General features: G+C 37.1%; 1 protein-coding gene across 5 annotated transcripts; it reads right to left on the bottom strand.

Moving 5' to 3' along the window:
- Positions 1–4,621: 4,621 nt before the first annotated feature.
- Positions 4,622–19,829, bottom strand: LOC113712848 (uncharacterized). 5 transcript variants are annotated; one of them, XR_011821671.1, is made up of 5 exons: positions 19,439–19,829; positions 17,980–18,028; positions 12,245–14,706; positions 5,434–5,496; positions 4,622–4,801 (listed from the first exon to the last, which is right to left on the bottom strand). XR_011821671.1 is itself a non-coding variant. In XM_072066611.1 (3 exons), the coding sequence occupies exon 3, from the start codon at positions 14,379–14,381 to the stop codon at positions 13,776–13,778; it is 606 nt and encodes a 201-aa protein (XP_071922712.1). In that variant the 5' UTR covers positions 14,382–14,706; positions 17,980–18,028; positions 19,439–19,829; the 3' UTR covers positions 13,715–13,775. The 5 variants fall into 5 exon arrangements, 1 of the variants encoding a protein (XP_071922712.1); XR_011821669.1 differs by lacking the exons at positions 4,622–4,801; positions 5,434–5,496 and adding exons at positions 8,629–9,488; positions 10,121–10,183; XR_011821670.1 differs by lacking the exons at positions 4,622–4,801; positions 5,434–5,496; positions 19,439–19,829 and adding exons at positions 8,629–9,488; positions 10,121–10,183; positions 18,188–18,942.
- Between the last annotated feature and the right edge of the window lie 709 nt (positions 19,830–20,538).

Below are 20,538 nucleotides of genomic sequence, written 5' to 3'. Positions count from 1 at the left end.
TCACCATCCTCCTGTGTCTACCCAAGTTAGCATGAACTAAGAAGCAACTCTTCGATTTATTCACCCGCTGGCCGGAGGACGTGTCATACCCTTCTAAGACCCTCATTACCAGGTGGAGAAAAGTGGCGGTCGCACTTGAGAAAATTAGCACATCATCAGCATACCCCAAATGGGTGATAGTCGGACAACCTCGTGGGACACTGAAGCCTTGGAACCCCTGTTGGTGCACCAGTTGATTTAAAGAACGAAAAAGCACCTCTGCCCCGATGATGAACAAAGCCGGTGACAAAGGATCCCCCTGGCGAAACTCCTGAGCTGACTTAAAGAAATCGCAGATTGAACCATTTACAATGACGAAAAACCAAACATTGGAGATAATCCGCCAGACCATAACAATCCAGCGTTCTCCAAAGCCAAAGGAGCGTAGGACCTTTATCAAGAAAGGCCACATCATCCTATCGTAAGCTTTCATCATGTCAAGCTTAAAAACGACATTACCCCCGCGTGCCTTCCGCTGAATGCCCGCAATGACCTCCTGTGCTAGAAGGTAATTGTCAGATATGCACCGACCCCATATAAACCCGCTCTGGTTCGGGGAGATAATCTTAGATAATATCGGAGCTAGCCGGCGTGTGACGCCCCCACTTCTCCCAAGGGCGAACCCAAGGGTATCCGCGGAACGCCTGCCTAGCTCTCGCCAGGACTCGAGACAAATCAATTCAAACTTAACAATATATAACAATTTATACCAGTCTAATAAGGAAAAATCGCTTCCATAATCGAATATCGAAGTCTTGTACCACGAGTTCAAAATACATCCGTTATCCAATTCTTACATCAGGATCCAAAAGATACATCAATTCCCAATTATATACAATAGCCAAAATGTCTAGTCAATTACAATTGAAACCCTAATACAAAAGTACATCCAAAGGGTTCCAACGAGTTTCACTCCATCCATTCCTGTTAAGGAAAATAAATTTACGGGGTGAGCGAAACGCTCGTGAGGCCAAGAAAACATACATGCAAGCACGTTATCCAAGTAACAATCCCAATATTCAAGTAATTTACAATTCGAGCGAGAAAAGTAAACAGAAACAATTTAAGGATATAGGAGCTCTCAGGAGCTATTTTCCACTTGCTTCGCCACAGCTCGATCCGATACCCCCTCGTGATGACACTCCGTTATCCGGGTGGGTATTTTATCCGTAGAAACTTCATTTATTACTTCCTCCGGCCAACATTCCACCCTCTCGGATCTGAAACCAAACACGCACGAAAAAGGTGATACTCGTCGAGTATGCCACACGAGATCTCAAGAGATCAAGTTTTGATTTTTGAACACGCACGAAAAGGGCGATACTCCACGAGTATGCCGAACAAGATCTCAAAAGATCAAGTTGTGTTTTGTTACTCTCTTGGTTTATCAAGCTTCTCGACCAAGCTTATGCCGGTTCGAGTTGCAAGATTGGCTAAGAGAATTGGGCGTCCCCATAAGTCGAGGAGGTTCACTCCACCCGACAACACGACATACACGACACGCACGGCAACACGACATGCACACGAAAACGGGTATATTTTAGTCGACGAGATTCACTCAATCGACTTTGAAAACCAAGTTAATACAAGTAAAGTTCAAGTAAAGGAGAGCGAGTGCGATAAAGTACACACTCGTCTCATCAAGTGATATTCACGTATATAAGCAGGTAAATCAAGTAAACACGACAAGTCATGCACTTGACACTCACCAATTCAAAAGTAATTGAGCGAGAAAATCTTTAGTTGTCCCCTCCGGGATTCTCTTCAAGACTCGCTTGAGCACCTGAAGCAATTAACAAGTATTTTTCACTCACAATCACGTATTAATCAAGAAAGGAGTTACGCTCATTTGGACTAGTCAATACCTCAAACCAAGAACCTTAGCCACTCGAAATAAAGGTTCAAAAGTGAGGTTTTATTAACACAAGAAAAACTGATTTCCTTCATGAAATCAAGTTTAAAGCGACCAATTATCATCAAGAAGGAGTAACGAGTTTTCAAAATTTCATTTTCGAAGAAATCGGCAAATTTCAGCTTTCCGCGTCAAATTTAGAAAAATCAGATCTTGCACTCAGTAGGTCCAAAATTAGAAAACTTGGTACCGTTGGAAACCTCTTAGAAAGTACTAAAAGTTCTTAGAAAACAATTTTCCATGAATCTAAGTGGAAGGCATTCAAAAATGGGCATGAAGTTGCTGTTCCAGAACACTCTGAATTGAGCAGGGGTTGGTTTTTCGCTAACTTTGGAAATTCGGAAAAATTCACACGTTGCGAGCTAGCTTCTAAAATTTGTAACTCAATTAGAGGTGTAAGTAAGGTTTAGGGCAGAACAAGCGGATTGAGAATTGGAGTTTCGAGCACCGAAATACGGTAGCTCAAAGTTAGGAAAATTCAAGTCTGGTGAACAATTTCCAGATTTGAGTTTTCAAAATTGGAACCTTCGCTAAGAGTCAAAACGAACTTGGATTGGTATAAAATTTTTCAGTATGTTACTCCTATATGAAAGGTATCTCTCTATCAAATTTCAGGGAAAAATACCCTCGGGAAGGTAGTTAATTAATCATCCAAAGTTCCGGAAAATTTCTAAGGCAATCTGTCTTTTGACTTTCATTTCCCAATTCAAATCGTTTAACTAAGAAAGCTATCCAACCATGGTTTATTTGTGAAATAAAGGTCTAAGATACATCCATGATACCTTTGGTAAGTGTTTAGCATCAAAAACTTCAATTAATAAGATCCCTCCCGGGTTTTGTCCCAAACCAGTCCAAATATTACGGTTTTTCCAAAACAGGGCAGTCCTCTTGTTTTGGTCACAACTCAGTCAATTTAACTCATAATAGGGCATGGTTTATGTCGTTGAAAAATACATTCATAGGGCTATAATATCACAGAAGAAATAATTTCAAAATTTGGCACCCAACTAGTCCAAAATCGGGCATCAATTTGCTGCCTTATCACTTCATTCCAGTTGAACAGAGCAACAGGACAGCAATCTTAAAACGTTTGGTTCGGCTCACTCACAAAGAATCAGAACGTACATTTTATCTCAAATTAAAGCCTGGAATGTCTAGTTTTCAACGCCACCAACGGCACGTGATTTCGACATCCGAGGACGGAGTTATGGCCGAAACACCACCGCTGGTCAGAGCCATACGTGAACAGTTTCCAGATTTGCTAGTTTCACAAAAAAAATTCGTTTGCCCAACCAAACCTCATTATTTTTCAATAAAATTTTTCACACATCTAATATGTCATATAAACATCAAATTTAAGCCATTAGATCATTAAAAATTGGCCTTAAAATGGCCGAACAAGGCAGGGGTAAAATCGGAAACTTTTGCTTCTTGCACCCAATGAAGTTTCTATCAATTACACACCATTAATCCATCATTTTAACCACTAAACCAACAATATATCCACCATCAATCATAAAATCAGCAACAACCCAAGAGTGGGAGTTCATAGAGCCCACTTTCACATTTTTCCAACAATATCAAGTCATCTACTTACATGCAAGTACTTAGAGATGCATATCTACTACTATAAATCAAGTTTAAGGTGATGGATCATATTATACCTTCTTAATGTACTAGATCAGAATTTTTGGCCCTTGAAATGCTCCAAGAAACCGTGATTTCCAGCACCCTTTTTGCAGCTCAAAATGATCTCCTAGTGTTAAGCTAAGTGTGGTGCAAGTTTGGTTGAATTTGGAGATGTTTTGGTGGTGGTTTGAGTAAGATTTGCGAAGTAAAATGAAGAACAATGGAGCTTAAGAGAGAGAGAGGGCTGGTCGGCAGTCTTGAGAAGGAAGAGAGAGAGAGTGATCAGATTTTTTAAGCTTCCAAGAGAAGATACTAACTTGTGGCCACAAATCACCCATTAGTCAACTCACATTAGGGGGCGTTTGGCGCGATTAGGGCTCGATTTCTCGTGCGTTTGGTTCACTAGTGCACTAAACCTCTAATGCATTTATTTTCAAGTAAATATTATTCACTCTTAATTGTCCCAAAATAATGGTCTAAAGTCCCTCAATTAAGCGCGCGCGTGAAAACGCGTATTTCCAATTTAGGGGCGATAAAGTGAAACGTTCGAGAAATTCTTATAACGATCGTACCACTAACTATCACTTGAGTACTTAAACCTAAATTTACCTATTTTAAGAACATTGTACATGTCTCCAATTTTCCGAGTTTAATGTACTCTTAATTGGCTAAAATTTTTCAAACACGTTTTCACTATTTTCATTAATCGAGGTTCTAAAAATTAATTTTTGAAACGAGTCACTTTAAAAACATAATGAAGCCATAATTCCATGTATTTAAGTCTAATAAGGTTAGAAAATAATATTCGAGGCAATTGACCAAATAAATAATTAAATGAACTCGAAATAAGAATTTAAATAAGAAAATTTTGCGAGTCCTCACACGGCGGGCCAGAATTTTAGAAAAAATTTTGTTCACAAAGTTGCATAGACTATGTGACAGCCCCACCTCCCCCTAAGGCGAACCAAAGGGTTCGGCGAACCGCCTGCCCAGCTCTCGCCGGAACTCAGTCGTTCACCACAGTCCTCACTTAAAACATGATTAAAACCACAAGAATATATACATTGCTATCTCAAAAGGGAGTACAAACATCGAATATACAAAGGTTCTCAATTCTGCATACATCCAACCCGTGCCAAGTACTAGGGCGAGAACCATTACAAAAATAGAGATCTAGCCTAAGCTAGTCTATACAAAGCTCCCGTCCTGGCTCGCCTTCCCCTGTTAAGGAAAACAAAACTAAAGGAATGAGCTAAAAGCTCAGTGAGGTTCCGAACACATAATCAAACAATCAATCCAATACATTAATCATAGAGTATCAATAGTTCAAGAAACATTTACAATGGAAAGCGATAATAACACATTCATTAAAAGGATACGGGCTCACAGGGAGCTATTCGTTCGTTCATTCTCCTGTCATTCCCCTTATTCCTCCAATCAATTAAAAATGCATTTTTGTAAGTAAAACCCTCGTTTGCATTGACATTCGTTCGTTCATTTCATTCACCCCCTCCTGGACGTTGGCCAGGCTCCACCCGACAACAAGGTAATACTCGAGTATACCAAATATTCACCCAGGGTCACCATATCGCCCGACCGAGTCCGCTTCTGGTTCGAGTCGATCGGTAACGAAGGGCAGGGCCCAATTCAGCCAAAAGGCTTACATCTATGCGCAACTAGCATTTAATCATTCATTCATTGAAAACTTTTTATTCGTTTAAGTCGAGTGCGATAAAGTACACACTCGCCTAAAATACTCATTTTAAGCAATCATTGAAAGCATTTAACAGGTTGTCAAACATCCATAACAAGCCACATAGTCAAGAGAAACATAACAAACAAGGAACACTCACCTATTTACGTAAAATAACGTCCAAACTGTTCTTCCGAGTATTACCCTTAATCACCAAAGAACCCTAATATAATCAAAAGAACACATTATACTTCAACTATCAAAGATTTAAGTGATTTAAAGAAAATTTGAATACGTACTAGTACAAAGTATAAATATGGTTTTGGTAGTGAAAAGAGTACATTTAAACCAAAGGACATCAGTAAAATATTTGTAAAACTTATGCTCACTCGTAAAACTTTAAAATCTCAATTTGAGTTGAAGTGACAAAGAAAACGTATTTCTATTAGTCGAAAATTTCATTTTCCAAAGGTACAAGTTTCGGCCAGATTCTAACTTATATACCTCAATTAAAGAAGACGCAAATATCCTAGATGGTTCATATGGTATTCGCTCTCAAATCGTTACCTAATTCTCGAGTGTAAATTTGGGTAGCACGCCCTTTGTATTTACCTATTTTCCAGCCATTTATGGCTTCATTATTTTTCTCAATCAATCCCAAAGCCACACACAAAATCATCGCATTTCAATAGCCATTCTATAGGTTCCAAGTCATACAAGTACAAAATCAAGCTAGAAACATGTGCGAAAATGAAGGTTGAGTCAAGAAACAAAAGACAGATTTGACATTGGTTTGCGTAACGGACACAACCGAGGCTACGCTTATCGGATTGAGGTACAATTTATACCGTTTCGAAACTAAGACAAAGGCCTACAACTTTGATGAAAACTACTCAGTCCTGTTTATAGTTTATCTAAGTCAAAATTTCCATTTACAGAACCAGAATCTCATATTCGGGCTAGTTAACCGCACTGTGCGTAAACAACCATAACTCAAGCTACCAAAGTCCAAACGAGGTGATTCCAGTGGCGTTGGAATGATAAAACATAAGGATAAAATTTTCATGTTTTGGCCAAAGACTGATTTGGTACGGATCAAGGTGAAAAACACAGCCAACATGAGGAAACGTTGAAACTGTCTGCTGGACTCTACCTAGGGCAGTCTCAAGGGTAATTTTATCTTTTAATGAGCTACAGTGCCCCGATTGAGCTGAAATTTTGTAGACAACTATAAAACATCATTCTATACAACTTTCATGTTTTGTTGTAAAATTAGTTCGGCCTCTAACATGGCCAAACAGAACCGGGCAGAACATGGCAGATTACTACCAATGGAACCCTAAGCTAGAATTTATGCATCCAAGTTGGAAATTTCTTTAGGCAAAACAAACTAACACATAAACACTAGATATGTCACATATCAAAGCTAGTAAATCATGGCCAACCTTTAAGCTTCATATATGGGCAGAAAATTCACCAATAAAACTGAAAATTTCCATATCACTTCTTCCAACCATGAAATATTGCATAATACTACCAAAATTGCAACTATAAGCCACTAATTTACAATTATTTGAAGTAGAGAGAGAGTTTCTTGCCATATTCAACTCTTTACCTCTAAACCCAAAGGTGACAAGCAAGTCAAGAGGGATGAAAGATTTTCTTCTTCTAAAACTTGACCAAAAGCTTCTCTCAAAGCTTACCTCAAGATTGATCGGTGTAGATTAGGATTTTTCGTTGGATTTTTCATGATTTAAGTAAGAGATCAAGGCTGAATTTTTTTGTATTTTCTCTCCCTTTTCTCTCTCAAAATTTCGTCCATCATGCTTACAAGAAGAAGAAATTATGAAAACAAAAGGTTTGGTCAAGATAAGAAGAAGAAATCATGGTCTTGGTCAAAGGTCCAACTTGCAATGGTTTCAAGCCACTTGGCTTTCTAGAATGTCCTCCAACCTCCTAATCTTCTAACACTAATCCACCTAACTAATCTATAATTATCACTAATCACCTTATAAAATAACATCCTTTTATACAAAACTTCAATTAATCGCCAAAATTTTACCCGACTAACCGCACTAGCGGCCCCACGTCCTTAATACTCTTTAAACTTTTCATAAACTTTACATAAGCTAATTTATACCATGAAAATGATTTAAAACTATACTTACTTATAAAAATGCATAGAAAATTTAATATTTCCAAGGAAAGTATAAAATGAAGGCAAAAAAAATAAAACAATACTGGGAAAATGTGAAAATATTTTTTTTTTTTTGGGTTCTCATACTCTCTCCCCCTTAAAGAAATTTCATCCTCGAAATTTTCCTATCACAATCTAAAGTAATCAATGGCTTTTACCTTCTACATCTTGGAAGAAACGAGGATCTTCATTCCAGTCCCTTCTCTATTGGACGGTCCAGGGTCGGTCCAGGGTCGGTCTCGGTTGGTTGCTGGGTTCCTTTTTTCACGCAATTGAACCGGGCAATTAGCAATCCGATGCTTGGCGCTCCCACAGCGCAGACATCTTCCCCTTTTTTTCCAACAACCTACCTCCAGATGGTTGACTTTTCTGCAATAGCCACAAAATGGGAAAGGGATTGAGGTTTGATCTCCTTGTGAGACACCTCTCAGTGATCCTTCTCCGCTTGGGTTTCCTCCCGGAGTATCCTCCCTAAGCGTCTCCAAAATTTTCACACCACCCGCTCCACAACCCATCTTAGCGAATGGCCTACACCGCTCACCCTATTCTGGCCTTTGACGTTTACGAGGTACACCCCTTTTCTTTGCAGGAAAGAGATTTACTTGTGGCCTGGCAATTTCTGTCCTTTGAGCTTCCTCCGGAACCTCTATAGGAGTAATACTTTGTGCCCTTGCTAAGGCCTCCTCAGAAATCCCTTCGTATTTCCTTTTTAGCTCTAAGTTCTTGTGTAAGAGCTCAATTTTCTCCGGATACTTGTGCTTCCATCACCCTTCCCAGTACTCGGCTAGTCTCCTTTGGACCTCTACTTCGTCTCGAAGAACTGCGATTTTCTTATACATATCAACCCAATGTGCCATCCCACGGAGTCGCTGGAACTCAGATAATAGCCTGCCAGGCAAAACAATGGGTCATAATAAGTTCCTAAGTACAAGTGGCATTCTCGATCCTTGTCTTTGTTCAGCTGTTGTTTCCCTTTCTTCTCTTGGCTCTTGGGCTCGCTTAGTTCCACGGCCACGACCATGTCCACGGCTACGTCTCCCGTCAATATATATATTTTTCCCCCTATACCTTTTTTTTTTCTCTCTCTCTTATCCAAAAAATATTTTAATGGATAAATGCAGGAAGTTGATTAAAGTAACTAAATTCTAGCACACCAAATACACAAATAGACATATACACACATAACACACCATATATCAAAAGACAGATGGTCAAATACACACATACATATCAAATTAGACAGATAATCATATACACAAGTACACAAACTAATGTCATGTCATAACATAAGGGCAAATCAAAAGAAAAGGCGATATCATCCCAGTCTCAGTTAAATAATCCCGTCCGGTCTCTCACGTCACTTACTATCCAAACTAGATGTCCATTGACCCCTTGTACTCATTTTAGCCAGACAAAGCCTATTCATGTTCCCAAAATGCAAGTCTCAAATACTTAACATCGCCTCAACTCTGGAGTACTCGGGCACAAGAATCCGAAATAAGATAATTCACATCTCGAGCTGGCCAGTCCCAAGAGCAAACTATCTACAATCGAAATTCCTACCTGACGTACCTATCTATGGTCCTCAAATACCACAAGAAAATGTAAGGCCTATAACATTCACAAGTCACAGCTTATACTCGAACGAGCACTTAGTCCTTCTTACTTATTCACCACTTAGTCCAGGCTCATTCCGCGCAGAGACCACGCGAAACAGGCTCTGATACCAACTGTGACAGCCCCACCTCCCCCTAAGGCGAACCAAAGGATTCGGCGGACCGCCTGCCCAACTCTCGCCGGGACTCAGTCGTTCACCACAGTCCTCACTTAAAACCTGAATAAAACCACAAGAATATATACATTGCTATCTCAAGAGGGAGTACAAACATCGAATATACAAAGGTTCTTAATTCTGCATACATCCAGCCCGTGCCAAGCACTAGGGCGAGAACCATTACAAAAACAGAGATCTAGCCTAAGCTAGTCTATACAAAGCTCCCGTCCTGGCTCGCCTTCCCCTATTAAGGAAAACAAAACTAAAGGAATGAGCTAAAAGCTCAGTGAGGTTCCGAACACATAATCAAACAATCAATCCAATACATTAATCATAGAGTATCAATAGTTCAAGAAACATTTACAATGGAAAGCGATAATAACACATTCATTAAAAGGATACGGGCTCACAGGGAGCTATTCGTTCGTTCATTCTCCTGTCATTCCCCTTATTCCTCCAATCATTTAAAATTGCATTTTTGTAAGTAAAACCCTCGTTTGCATTGACATTCGTTCGTTCATTTCATTCACCCCCTCCTGGACGTTGGCCATGCTCCACCCGACAACAAGGTAATATTCGAGTATACCAAATATTCACCCAGGGTCACCATATCGCCCGACCGAGTCCGCTTCTGGCTCGAGTCGATCGGTAACGAAGGGCAGGGCCCAATTTAGTCAAAAGGCTTACATCCATATGCAACTAGCATTTAATCATTCATTCATTGAAAACTTTTTATTCGTTTAGATCGAGTGCGATAAAGTACACACTCGCCTAAAAAACTCATTTTAAGCAATCATTGAAAGCATTTAACAGGTTGTTAAACATCCATAACAAGCCACATAGTCAAGAGAAACATAACAAACAAGGAACACTCACCTATTTACGTAAAATAACGTCCAAACTGTTCTTCCGGATATTACCCTTAATCACCAAAGAACCCTAATATAATCAAAAGAACACATTATGCTTCAACTATCAAAGATTTAAGTGATTCAAAGAAAATTCGAATACGTACTAGTAACAAAGTATAAATATGGTTTTTGTAGTGAAAAGAGTACATTTAAACCAAAGGACATCAGTAAAATATTTGTAAAACTTATGCTCACTCGTAAAACTTTAAAATCTCCATTTGAGTTGAAGTGACAAAAAAAACGTATTTCTATTAGTCGAAAATTTCATTTTCCAAGGGTACAAGTTTCGGCCAGATTCTAACTTATATACCTCAATAAAAGAAGACGCAAATATCCTAGATGGTTCATATGGTATTCGCTCTCAAATCGTTACCTAATCCTCGAGTGTAAATTTGGGTAGCACGCCCTTTGTATTTACCTATTTTTCAGCCATTTATGGCTTCATTATTTTTCTCAATCAATCCCAAAGCCACACACAAAATTATCGCATTTCAATAGCCATTCTATAGGTTCCAAGTCATACAAGTACAAAATCAAGCTAGAAACATGTGCGAAAATGAAGGTTGAGTCAAGAAACAAAAGACAGATTTGACATTGGTTTGCGTAACGGACACAACCGAGGCTACGCTTATCAGATTGAGGTACAATTTATACTGTTTCGAAGCTAAGACAAAGGCCTACAACTTTGATGAAGACCACTCAGTCCTGTTTGTAGTGTATCTAAGTCAAAATTGCCATTTACAGAACCAGAATCTCACATTCGGGCAAGTTAACCGCACTATGCGTAAACAACCATAACTCAAGCTACTGAAGTCCAAACGAGGTGATTCCAGTGGCGTTGGAATACTAAAACATAGGGATAAAATTTTCATGTTTTGGCCAAAGACTGGTTTGGTACGGATCAAGGTGAAAAACGCAGCCAACATGAGGAAACGTCAAAACTGTCTGCTGGACTCTACCTAGAGCAGTCTCAGGGGTAATTTTATCTTTTCATGAGCTACAGTGCTCCGATTGAGCTGAAATTTTTTAGACAACTATAAAACATCATTCTCTACAACTATCATGTTTTGTGCTAAGGGTAGTTCAGCCTCTATCATGGCCAAACAGAACCGGGAAGAACAGGGCAGATTACTACCAATGGAACTCTAAGCTGGAATTTATGCATCCAAGCTGGAAATTTCTTTAGGCAAAATAAACTAACACATAAACACTAGATATGTCACATATCAAAGCTAGTAAATCATGGCCAACCTTTAAGCTTCATATATGGGCAGAAAATTCACCAATAAAACTGAAAATTTCCATATCACTTCTTCCAACCATGAAATATTGCATAATACTACCAAAATTGCAACTATAAGCCACTAATTTACAATTATTTGAAGTAGAGAGAGAGTTTCTTGCCGTATTCAACTCTTTACCTCTAAACCCAAAGGTGACAAGCAAATCAAGAGGGATGAAAGATTTTCTTCTTCTAAAACTTCACCAAAAGCTTCTCTCAAAGCTTACCTCAAGATTGATCGGTGTAGATTAGGATTTTTCGTTGGATTCTTCATGATTTAAGCAAGAGATCAAGGCTGAATTTTTTTGTGTTTTCTCTCCCTTTTCTCTCTCAAAATTTTGTCCATCATGCTTACAAGAAGAAGAAATGATGAAAACAAAAGGTTTGGTCAAGATAAGAAGAAGAAATCATGGTCTTGGTCAAAGGTCCAACTTGCAATGGTTTCAAGCCACTTGGCTTTCTAGAATGTCCTCCAACCTCCTAATCTTCTAACACTAATCCACCTAGCTAATCCCTAATTATCACTAATCACCTTATAAAATAACATCCTTTTATACAAAACTTCAATTAATCGCCAAAATTTTACCCGACTAACCGCACTAGCGGCCCCACGTCCTTAATACTCTTTAAACTTTACATAAACTTTACATAAGCTAATTTATACCATGAAAATGATTTAAAATTATACTTACTTATAAAAATGCATAGAAAATTTAATATTTCCAATGAAAGTATAAAATGGAGGCAAAAAAAATAAAATAATACTGAGAACATGTGAAAATATTTTTTTTTTTTTTGGGTTCTCACCGACTAATTGGGCGAAACTGTGAGAAATCCTTCGATTGTTGCACCTTCGGGAGTAACACTATGGATGTAGCAGTGATCCGCCTGGGAAGCTCCGCGCCGCAAAAGAAACTCTGGACAGCGTTATACACATCACCCAAGTATCTCCCAAACAGCAGAGAAAAACCGGCCAGAGAACCCGTCAGGACCTGCAGCACTATCTCCATCCATTTCACAAACTGTTTGCCGGACTTCCTCCAAGGCCAGAACCTCCTCCAACCGCTCATTGTCCTCCATAGATACCAAACGGGGAATAACATCAGTTACATCCCGCATCCCAGGAGCATCATCCAATGAGAATAAGGATGAGAAATACCGCACCGCCTCCTCGCCAATGAGCACATCCTCATTAACCCATCCCCCATCAGGCTTCTGAATCCAATGAATAATGGAGGTCATACGCCGTTGCTTTACCACCGAATGAAAGAACTGAGTGTTACGATCACCTAAGGCCAGCCATTTAACCCGAGCTCGCTGCCTCCACAGTGACTCCTCCATGGCTAACGCACGTTTGAATGAGGCCTGAGCCTACTGGAGCTCCACATGCACCTCCTCCGACCCCCCATCCTCTAATCTTCTCTCTAACCTTCCAACCTCCTCTTCTGCCTTTGCTACATTGTCTGAAAAATTCCCCACACGGTCCTTGTTCCACAATTGAAGATGCCGCCTGAGTCTCTGTAACTTAGAGCAGAGCACATGCATAGGAGGCCCACCACACTCTTGTTGCCATGACTCTCTCACCACCTCCAAAAAATCCTCACGATCCGCCCAAGCATTGATGAATCGAAACATATGGGGTTTGCCATCCAACCTTGTACCAGCGGATAGTAACAATGGTGCATGATCGGAGGGATGACGTTCCAAATGAGTAACACTAATTGACAGACCAGCATCAAAACACTCCACATTCATCAATAAGCGGTCCAAACGTTTCTCGATCATAGCTTGACCATGGCGATTATTGCACCAAGTAAAACGTGAACCTGAAAAACCGCCATCTACCAATCCAGCAGAACTCATGAAAGTCACAAAATCAATGGCCTCAGCTACTGTAAACGAACGACCCCCCTTCTTTTCCTCCTCCCCAATAACAACATTAAAATTGCCACACACCAGCCAGGGGCCGTGTGAGGGTTTGCATTGGAGCAACCACGCCCAAAGAGCCTGCCATTCCTCCCCAGTGGTGGCCATATGTACCGTCGAGAAGGACACCGAACTCACCAACCCGGGATGTTGCACAGATAAATTTAAAAATTGAGCACCGTCACCCATGAAAGAACAACAAAAAGGAGACTTATAAATCACCCACAACAGCCCCGCAGAGTGGGAAATCACATAATCAAACTTCAGTCTAACCCGAAAATCCTCTGCTAACGACATCCGGACATGCGTTTCACATACAACTAACAGTTGAATGTTATGAGATACAACTAATTTTCTGAGCCTACGAAAATGGGATGCTTTAACCATACCCCTTATATTCCAGAACAATGCATTAATCATGAGGTAAAGGTTGGAAAGAATTTTGAGAAGCCCTTACCGTAGATCGCAGGGCCCTATCAGAGGGAAACCTTGCGCGCACGCCTTTTGACTTGCCTGTGACCACTCGAAACGAATCATCATGAACCTGCCGAGGCTGCTCCAAAGGCCTTCCCATCTCAACCGCACCAATTCCCTCCGCCAGCGCCGTACCCCGTGGAGATAAATTACCCGCTGCTGGTACATACTCCCCTGAGGAGGACAAGTTTCCTTGGCCCCCACGCATCTGCTGCTGTGCTTGATCCTCCATTCCCTCCTCCTCTTCCTCCAAAGCCTCATCCAACCGCGCCTCCACCATTTCATCACATACCAAATCAGCAATCCGTTCGATCTCCTGTTCGGCAGCATTCTGGATAACCTCCTCAACCACAAGACAACCGACTGCCATCTCACCTTCCTCCACATCCTGCCCGACCTCGCAAGCGCAGAGCGCATCCTGCTCGTCATCCTTAGCCACCAGAAGTCGCGGAAGACACAACGGCACCCCATCAGATGCGTTGGACTCCTCCGCACCACCTTTCCTCTGCTGTAGTGCGTTCGATCTCACCCCAGATGTCCCCATATCCACATCTGAACCTGCCGCCACCCCATTCCTTTCCTCATCAAGAGCAAGTGATGCCTGCGGATGCTCTGCTGCACAATTCCCTCCTGCCCTCTCCACCGCCAGACCCTCTTTCGGCCTAAACACCTGCTGAACTCGCCTCCTCTCGTCCCTTTGTAACCTACCTCTGTCCCCATCTGTTGGCCCATTAGCCTCCCCCTCTTTGCCATAGCTTGGCTCATTTACCTTCCCCCTGACCTTGCCGCCGCAACACCCACCTTCAATTGTGCCGTCTGCTCCACTTAACTCCAGTGCCGCCGTGGCCGCACCAAACCGGGTTTAATAACTAAAAACAAAATTCAAAAAGATTCATATCTAATCAATTTTGGATTAATTTTTTATACACTGTATACACAATCACCATTAGATACATTATAACTTATCTAAATTTAAAATTAAAGTTAAAATTTTACTTATGTGTCATATATCCACCGTGATAGTGTATATATTAGGTTTGGATTTTATCTCACTAATTGTTTATTTTATTGGGTTTGGGTTTTATTCCACTAACCGTTTAGTTTGTTCTACTTGAGTTTTATCTCACTAACCATTTATTTTGTTGGGTTCAAAATAAACGGTCGGTGCAATAAAACGGTGAATTTCCAAATATAATGCAAATGAGAGAAAAAGTCGGAGAAGTGGTGTTGTGTGATAATTGAAGGGTCCCCGCAAATGAAATTATCGGCTGTTAAAAAAACCAATTTTCTTTTCCATTTTTCTTTTACGATTGAGAAGGAAAAATTTGTTTTCACTTTTTTTTTTGAATATGATTCGTTGCATGCAATAGTGCATGCGGCGAGCTTTCTAATAGCCACATGCATAGATCTATTTTTTTATTTTTTTAATGAAACCCTAAAATATAATAACTAAACCCTAATTCCAAATTTATAAATCGTAAACCCTACTTTATAAAACCTAAACCCTAATTTATAAATCCTAAATCCAAATTTATAAATCTTAAACTCGAATTTATGAAGTCAAAATCCTAATTTCTAAACCCTAAATCCAAATTAATAAATCTTAAATACTAATTTATAAAGTTGAAATCCTAATTCATAAAACTTGAACCCTAATTTATAAACCCTAAATCGTAATTTATAAGCCCTTAATCCAAATTTATAAATCAAAAACCCTAATTTATAAAGCCTAAACCCTAATTTATTAATCTTAAATCCAAATTTATAAATCTTAAACACTATTTTATAAAGTCAAAATCCTAATTTATAAACCCCAAATCCAAATTAATAAATCTTAAATACTAATTTATAAAGCTGAAATCCTAATGCATAAAACTTGAACCCTAATTTATAAACCCTAAATCATAATTCATAAACCCTTAATCCAAATTTATAAATTGAAAACTCTAATTTATAAAGCCTAAACCCTAATTTATAAATCCTAAATCCAAATTTATAAATCTTAAACTCTAATTTATAAAGTCAAAATCCTAATTTATAAGGTCAAAATCCAAATTACTAAATCTTAAATACTAATTTATAAAACTAAAATCCTAATTTATAAAACTTGAACTTTAATTTATAAATCCTAAATTGTAATTTATAAACCCTTAATCCAATTTATAAATCAAAAATGCTAATTTATAAAGCCTAAATCCAAATTTATAAATCTTAAACTCTAATTTATAAAGTCAAATCCTAATTTATAAGGTCAAAATCCAAATTACTAAATCTTAAATACTAATTTATAAAGCAAAAATCCTAATTTATATAACTTGAACTTTAATTTATAAACCCTAAATTGTAATTTATAAACCCTTAATCCAATTTATAAATAAAAAATGCTAATTTATAAAGCCTAAATCCAAATTTATAAATCTTAAACTCTAATTTATAAAGTCAAAACCCTAATTTATAAACCCTAAATCCAAATTAATAAATCTTAAATACTAATTTATAAAGCTGAAATCCTAATTCAAAAAACTTGAACCCTAATTTATAAACCCTAAATCATAATTGATGATCCTAAACAAAAAAAATGGTCCTAAAATGTATTATGCTTTTAAGCAAAAATTAAGTTTAAAATATACTATTTTGTTTTCGCCACAAATTTAAATTGAACGCAGTTCAATCTAGGCCCATGTAAGTGTACACTTTATCAACCAGCTCGAAATAACCTATGCAATTTTTTACTAAAATGGCTTTTTTGCATCTCGGAGGATCATATGAAAATGTTCCTTCGATTTCTACTATTTTTCCTCCCCAATAAAACTGAATCACCAATGCGAGATCCGTGGACATATTTGTACCTAATTTTATGAATATTATTTATTTTAGATTCAAGCACTCAGGTGATTCTCAACATGAATTTAGATTAGCTAAACTAAAATTTATCACATCCAAAAAAAAATAATCATGAACGAAATAATATGCAGTAGTATTAAATCGTAGAATAATTAAACAAGAATGAATTTGTCATTAAGATAAAATTAACAGCACATGTGCTATGAATATGTAATATTTAATGATTCCTATTTAATATTAATTAAACACTTATTACTATTATTTTGCACTATTACTACTATTAATATTTGTAAGTAATTACTACTACTTATGACTTTTTTTCTTATTAATATCGCACTTGTTACTATTCTTTTTTAGTAGTACAAGTATTACTATTACTACTGGGGGCCCATGCAATGCGTAGGAGTTTGATACATGTAATTTAAGATAATTGGTACTTTGTGTTTTATGTAATAACAACATAAATAAGAAAATGAATTAACATAAATTTATTAATAGGTGAAATGAATTAAAATTGTCATTGCAGAAATTGAAATGATGCAATTCAACTAAATGTTTTTTGAAATAAGAATGAAAAACTAAATTGAAATAAATCTATTCATTATTTTCAGAGAAATAAATGCATTTTTTTATATTTTTAATAAAAAAGCTAAAAAAATTCATTTTTTTGTATTGAGTTTTTAAATCCAAGGAATTTTTATAATGAACTTGAAGAAGATAAAATTATCTTCTAGGACTAAATTATAAGTTAACTGCAAGTTTTCTTGAATGTAGTTACAATAGAATCAAATAAGTTAACGAACATTTAAAAATTTATCTGTAGTTGAGGGTGCTGATTGTAGTCAGAACTCATTGGATTATAGCTAAATCCAAATAAAAAAAATTGTTGTAAATGAGGTCATTTGTTTTACTAATCGGTGAAATGAATAGTAATACAATTTTGTTGAAGTGATGGTATTAACAATAAGATGAATAGATAGATTTTTGACATTTAGTCACTTATATAGAAGCATTAAAATTAGCACAAATATCCAACGAAAGAGCAAACCAATGCCCATAAGTAAAACATCAAGTGTCAGGTATGCCTAGAAGTAAACCAACAAGCCATACATATAAATGCACGAATAGATCAATTTCATTGCCAAAGCAAATCATCGATACAAATAACAAGCTACAAATCAAATGCATCACGTATTTCCAGAAGCGAAACAATTTCACATATAATACATACATAAATCAAATACATTTATATGAAAATATTGACAAGCGTTGCATACTACTACTAAACAATTGCGTACCATATTACAAATATTCCCAGCAGAGCTTCTCCTCACAATTGCTCCAAATCTGTTAAAGTAAAGCGACACCATTACAACCACACCAAAAAAAATTTTTGGTTGTAAATAACACCCAATTTAACAATGCCTCCATTGAATTCATAACAAAAAACTACCATTTAAGAAGATAAATAACACCATCAAAGCGGAAACAACCCACAACACTTACCCCAAACTGAATCACCAAGAATAATTTCGCCCAACGAGCAAGGTGGAAAGCAAAGTACACAACCAGGACAAATAAACCTTTACAAGAAGCTTGAAAGATCATAACAGTAGGATTTGAAGCAAAAGTCGGAGAGCTGCAACTGAAGCTAATGCTCAGACATGAAACTGTCATAAACCATGTTCTCCAAGCCTTAATTGAGAACTAAAGAGTTTTAAGTAATTACACCAACACAAAGGGTATTAGCACTTGTGCCAACTGCTTGAAAGATCAGTACAACAAAATGACATTTCCAAAAACCCCTCCCTAATTAATTCCTATCACTAATTTGTCAATAAACCACTTTCTGCTAAGTTTAGTTATCAATTAATGATGTTTACATAAATTCAGTGAAACAAAGGTTGTTATCACTTATATCTACTGTTAATACAACTAAAATAATTGTACATTCCTACAATACCCATTCCTTTTACAAACAACACTTTATGTGCAATTACCACATAGAAGACTATTTATGCCAAAGCCAAAAACAAAAGTTGTATCAACAATTGTACTCTCCGTTATAACAACACTCCAAACAATCTCACAACCCCAAAATGGCCCCTATCCTTATGGTTGAAATCCAAAGATCATTTTTGCCTTAAACTCGTTCTTATATATTATAAGGAAGTAATTGCTAGTATTAGTTACAACCAGTATTAATATGACTATTATTAACTATCTACTATTACAATTAAATATTTTATAATGACTATTTACTTTACTATTTATCATTTGTCCTTTTCAACTATTAATTAATTATTTTTACTATTATTATTTATTTTTACTATTATTTAACATACGGGAGTACTATTACTTTTTTACTTTCATTATTTACTATATACTATTTACTATTCAACTTTTTTTTAGTATTTGCTTTTATTGTTATTATTATTACTATTACTATTTAGTATTTACTTTTTTACCTACTTGTACTCTTTACTTTTAATAGAAATTTTGACTATTCTAAATAAGAACATATTAAATATAATTATTAGTGACTGCTTGTACACAATAGTAACATTATAATGTAAAAACTTGTAAATCCTAAACATGAACATTAATTATTAATATAGTATTACTAATTTTGCTAATTTAAATACCAATCAAATGTACTAAATTCACAGTAGGTAATTAACTAGCTAACAAATTACTACTAATAACATATATCAAACTGATTAAATGTAATTCAACGTAACATATCGTACTTGTTACCTCTTAGCAATTTGATGTGATAGCTGTCCACCAACTTCAACACTGAGCAAAGGCTTTTTTTGACCGATACAGAAAATCAATGCGAACAACCATCTATGATTTCCTTTTTCCCGTTATAGCAAACCATAAACCAACAATCGGCTGCACAATGAGAAAGCACAAATGCAATACCACAATGCCAGTTGTTCTTCGACAGAAAATCTAAAGGCACAATTGCGATGACACAATGGAAATGGACAAATGCAGGACCACAATTGCAGGAGCTTTTCAATAGAAAACCCTAGCAATGGAACAAAGAAATTGGGAAGACTCAGAAAGGAAAGAAGAAGTTGGAGAGACCAAAGTATAAAGATGCAAATGGAGATCTCGTCGGTGATGTATTTGTAGCCAAACATTTTGAATCGTTGTTATCGACTATATCCATCTGTCGATCAATATTTAATCAATGGCCAAAAAAACTATTGGTGGGCATGGTTGGGTGGGGCTAAACATGCGACGTCCGACTTTAAACAAAAAAAAAAACTTAGCACCGTTGATCCACTTTTATCAATGGTGCGAAGAATTTTGCTAGATGCTGCAAATTTTTTTTTTTTTTGTTTTTAAAGTTTGCACCGTTGATCCACTTGTGATCAACGGTGCTCAAATGAAGCCGCATCTATTGTTGGATGCAACGTTTGATTTTTTTTTTTTGAAAAGAAGCTTTGCACCATTGATCACAAGTTGATATACATGATGAACGGTGATCAAGTATAGCCACATCCATTGTTGGATGCCGCATTTGAAATTTATTTTATTTTTTAAAATAGCTTTGCACCATTGATCAACCAAGTTGATCAACAGTGCTCAAGTATAGCCGCATCTATTGTTTTTTTTTTTTCACTGTTCTTTGCATTGTCAGTTAAAAAAATTTGAAAATAAATTAACTTTATCTCTACGCTGCAAATTTCATTTGCGACAACCCCTAACACAGCATCAATTCCCCCACAACACCAATTTTGGCATGATCTCTTATTTTCGTAATGTTTACAGAAATTCACAACAGTATGCACTGTTGTGCATATAAGATTTATTCCTTTTAAGCAATGTCAAAATATTGTTAA

The sequence above is a fragment of the Coffea arabica genome, chromosome 10e (assembly GCF_036785885.1).
Source record: "Coffea arabica cultivar ET-39 chromosome 10e, Coffea Arabica ET-39 HiFi, whole genome shotgun sequence".
NCBI classification, from domain to species: domain Eukaryota; kingdom Viridiplantae; phylum Streptophyta; class Magnoliopsida; order Gentianales; family Rubiaceae; genus Coffea; species Coffea arabica.
The sequence above is the reverse complement of the archived record's forward strand: the minus strand, read 5'-3'. Positions and strand labels throughout refer to the sequence as shown.

Coding starts and splice junctions, on each gene's coding strand:
- LOC113712848 (XM_072066611.1), bottom strand. CDS start 14,381: ATGGGGACATCTGGGGTGAGATCGAACGCACTACAGCAGAGGAAAGGT.